We start from the raw sequence: 4,320 nt of genomic DNA on the forward strand, positions 1-4,320 counted from the left end.
TGTCATCTGAGACATTGAGTGTCTTAGACAGGTGTGTTGTGGTGTCATCTGAGACATTGAGTGTCTTAGACAGGTGTGTTGTGGTGTTATCTGAAACATTGAGTGTCTTAGACAGGTGTGGTGTCATCTGAAACATTGAGTGTCTTAGACAGGTTGCAGTCTGAGCAGGTTCAATTGTAGTGCGGTGGAATCTAAAGCATTGAGTTGGTCCTGTTCAATATGACCAGGTCTTTTTAGTTTCAGTACAGGTACTTGGAACACAGTAAGGTCATATAAGTGCCGAAAATTAGAGGTGTTACGAGAAAGTAACAAACACAAAAAGGAGGAGAGATAAGTACGGCAGATGGGAAAGAAGGAGCAAACCACACTAGAGCACCCGCCAACCAACCACACAGCCAGATCTATACGTGTGTGTGTGTGTACGTTTGTATGTGTGTGTGTTTGTGTGTGTTTGTGTGTGTATGTATGTATGTATGTATGTATGTATGTATGTATGTATGTATGTATGTATGTGTGTATGTATGTATGTTTTAGTTTAGTTTTAGTAGAGGTTTTACAGCACTCGCAACTGCATAAGGTCATATGAGCGCCAGAAGATTAGAGGTGTTACAAGAGAGTAACAAACATAAAAAAGCAAAAGGGGAGATAAGGACGATAGATGTTTGATAGGAAAGAAGGAGCAAACCACACCATAGCACCCGCCAATCGGACGGACGGACGGACGGATGGATGGATGGATGGATGGATGGTTGTGTGAGTATGTTTATGTATATGAATATGATTTTAAGTGTATGTAAGTGTGGGTGTGTTTGTGTGTGAGTGCGTATGTGTGTCCGTGCGTGTGAGTGTGTGTCAGTACATGTACCTGTCCAAAGGGCATGTGAGCGTAGGGGTGACGGTTGGCCTTGTTCTCCGCGGTGAATCTTTCCGGGATAAACTTGTCGGGCTCAGGCCACAGGTCAGGGTCACGGTGAATGGCGCACTGGCGGGAACACACAAGGGAGGTCATCCGTTTTATACACTCTTTCTTTTCATCATCTATCCGTTTGTCTTGTTACACGTTAAGTCTTTATAGTTACTTTATACACCCCCCCCCCTGGCCCCACCCCTTGTAAAAAAACTACAGCAACACAATAAACAAGCAAAACAAAAACTAATCAACACACCAAGAAATAGAGACTTCTTTGTTTTTTTTAACGTAATTTTAAAAAGAAAATAATTTCATTCATGCTCCAAAAAATTTGATTATAATTATAGGTTTCTTAATTATGCCCCCTTCGACACAAAATAAAAATAACGTTTTACAATTTTGGCAGATGCTTGAACGAGAGGCTCTTTTGCAGTTGAGAGCGCCGTAAAGGTTTACTTTACTAAAACACTTACCAAAACAACACAAAGAGAGGCTGCTTTTTGAACGTCTTGTTTCAGAAATCACAGAGTGCAAGGATTATGCCTACCACTGTGTGTGGTTTGAAATAATACACAGCAACATTTGTGAGGCAGCGTGGTGGAATCAGGCTCTCGTTAATTTTTGGGCATGAAGAGTTATTGGTATAATCTTAAAGCTTGTTCATTTGTCTTTATTTGGGTGAAACAAATATCAATTTATCTTGAATACGAGTCGAGATATTTGCAAATGAAGGGGGTGGGGGTCACCTGTTTCCAGAGGTAAGATTAGTGAGAAAATGGCCGACAAAGATTAGTTATTTCTTTAGCTTAAGAGTCCGTGGTAACTGAAAATTTACATTTTTTGAGCCATTAATCAACGTTTTCCAGAAAAATCCATACAGAAATGAGTTCTTTAATGGGCATGAAAGGTGTGGAGCAAAAAAGCAAAAATTTGAAAAAAATTCACAAACCTGTGGAAAAATGCAAGTTTCTACACTTTGATTATTTTGACGAGAGCCTGATTCCACCACGCTGCCTCACACTATCTTTTCATGTCAGTACATGTATTGTCAGAGGGTACGCGAGGAATATGGCTTCCGGGGTGGAAGGGCGGGGGGTAGTGGTCGTGATTTCAAGGAAATAGTTGCGACTACAACTGCCTTTTTTATTGACACAAAACACACGTTTCAAACCAGTATCTTTCTCTGTCATTATCTTCTGTTTTCAGATGAGTTAAGCTCATTGCAAATGTTTAAAAAATGTCAATGCTCAGTTCTGATCTCTGCATTATGTAGATCTAATATATTTTTGGGGGTTAAACAAACAAACTATGTTGTAAACAAAAAGTGGTAAAACGACAATACAAATATAACAAAATACACATAAAGTGGTAAAATTATCCCCCCCCCAAAAAAACAACAACAAAACAACAACAACAAAAACAAAACAACCAACTAACAAACAAAAAACAAACAAAGAAAAGAAAAGTAACAGAACTTACCACAGGAAATGTAGCATTAACTCCTTTAGGAATGCGGATGCCTCTGATTTCAATGTCGTCACTGCACACACGGTCCAGCAGCGGGGTCGGGGGGTACAGGCGCATGCCCTCGTTCAGACACATGTCCAGGTAGTGCAGGGACTGGGTGCTCTCATAGTCCGGGAACTTTCCCTGCAGCACCTCGTCCACTTCCTCCTGGGCTTTCTGCAGACACTCAGGGTTCAAGGCTAGGAGGAACAAGGTGAAGGACAGAGAGGCTGACACTGTCTCGTAGCCGGCCAAGAGGAACAGGAGAGCTTGCGCCTGGAGGGAGATTGGGAGGGGGGGACCAGCAGCATCGTGTTTGTGAGTAAGCAGCAGCTGTGGTGTGACAGACAGACAGACAGACAGACAGTCAGACAGACAGACAGACAGACAGACAGACAGACAGACAGACAGACAGACAGACAGAGATAAAAAACCTTTCGTGTTACAATGCCAAATGTGGCAGCGGAAGGCGTTCTCTGAAGTCCAATAAAATTCATGTAATCGTAATCAGATTGCACACCCCTCCCCCCCCCCAAAAAAAAAGAAAGAAAAAAAAACAACCCAAAACAAATATAACAAATTACCTGAACTTCTACGTAGTTTAGCTTCCGTTTGACACCGCTGGAGTTCAAAGCTGCCAATTCTTCCGGCGTCATGTTATCATCCTCTCCGTCTTTGTCGTGCATGGCTTCCATCAACAACTGAAGAAAATCATTTCTGGACTGAACCGTTCCAGCCTCACCCTTTCTACTCTCCACAGCGGCGTCGACGAACCGGCGGAAGAACTGGAGAGACTGACGAGGGAGCTTACTGATATTGAGCAGTCTCAGAATCGGCTTCAGGAAGGACAAGAAGAACGCGAGTATGATCAAGAAGCCCGGGCCACTCATGAGCCGTTTGGCCTCGGTCATGAAAGGACTGCCGTCGTCCTCCAGAGAGTTGCTCTGTACGCCGAAGCCCGTGCTGGCGATGACATCCATGGTGTAGCGAGACAGGACCTCCTTTAGCTCCACCGGCTCGTTTCTCTCCTGTCTGTTCTCCAGGTACTTCACCAGTAGCTGACCGTTAGTCTTGATGTGGGCGAACATGCGTTTTAGTCGGACGGTGTTGAACGTTGGACTCACCACAGTTCGAATGTTTTTCCAGTGTTCATCTGTAGAGTTGAAAGCATATTCTTTTTAGCAAAATGAGTGAAAGTGATCTAAAGCATACTTTTTTTTTAAAATTATAATACAAATTTTTATGATTCTAAGTGAGTGATACCATTTTAAAAAAAGACAAATCCCAACTTCAAAAGGAGTATCTTTTCATCGACGACCAGAGAAATCATTTGTGAGGCAGCGTGGTGGAATCAGGCTCTCGTCAATTTTTGGGCGTGTAGAGTTATTTTTATCATCTTAAAGTTTGTTCATTTGTCTTTGTTTGGGTGAAAAAATATCCATTTATCTTGAATACAAGCCGAGATAATTGCGAATGAAGGGGGTGGGGGTCATATGTTTTCAGGGATAAGATTAGTGAGAAAATGCCCACCAAAGATTAGTTATTTCCTTAGCTTAAGAGTACGAAGTAACTGAAAATGTACATTTTTTGTGCCTTTAATCAACGTTTGTCAGAAAAATCCATACAGAAATGGGTTTTTTAATGGGCATGAAAGGTGTTGAGTCAAAAAACAAAAATTAGAAAAAAAAATTCACAAACCTGTGGAAAAATCAAGGAGTTTAGAACTAATGGAGCCTCCTCTCTCTCTTCGCGGTGCCACGAGCAGTACGCCGCGGTGGGGATCAAATATGGCCGCCGAGTGTGGGCTAAATCTCGAACTGTGGCGTTTCTTTTTATAGAATCTTATCGGGCTGGGCCACGTTGTGGGGGTGGGCGGGGTGGGGGAATGCACGCAAGGAAGAGGG

At 42.5% G+C, this 4,320-nt stretch overlaps 1 protein-coding gene across 1 annotated transcript in view; it reads right to left on the reverse strand.

Annotated features, from left to right (window-relative positions):
• Positions 1-865: 865 nt before the first annotated feature.
• LOC101852816 (cytochrome P450 3A16) overlaps positions 866-4,320 on the reverse strand; it is a gene marked incomplete at its 3' end in the record, with an annotated part of 7,003 nt that continues 3,548 nt past the window's right edge. The window contains 3 exon segments of the mRNA XM_013090539.2: positions 866-982; positions 2,390-2,692; positions 3,001-3,569. Of these exon segments, the coding sequence (XP_012945993.1) occupies positions 866-982; positions 2,390-2,692; positions 3,001-3,569 (989 nt within the window).

The sequence above is a fragment of the Aplysia californica genome, unplaced genomic scaffold (genome assembly GCF_000002075.1).
Source record: "Aplysia californica isolate F4 #8 unplaced genomic scaffold, AplCal3.0 scaffold01326, whole genome shotgun sequence".
NCBI classification, from domain to species: domain Eukaryota; kingdom Metazoa; phylum Mollusca; class Gastropoda; order Aplysiida; family Aplysiidae; genus Aplysia; species Aplysia californica.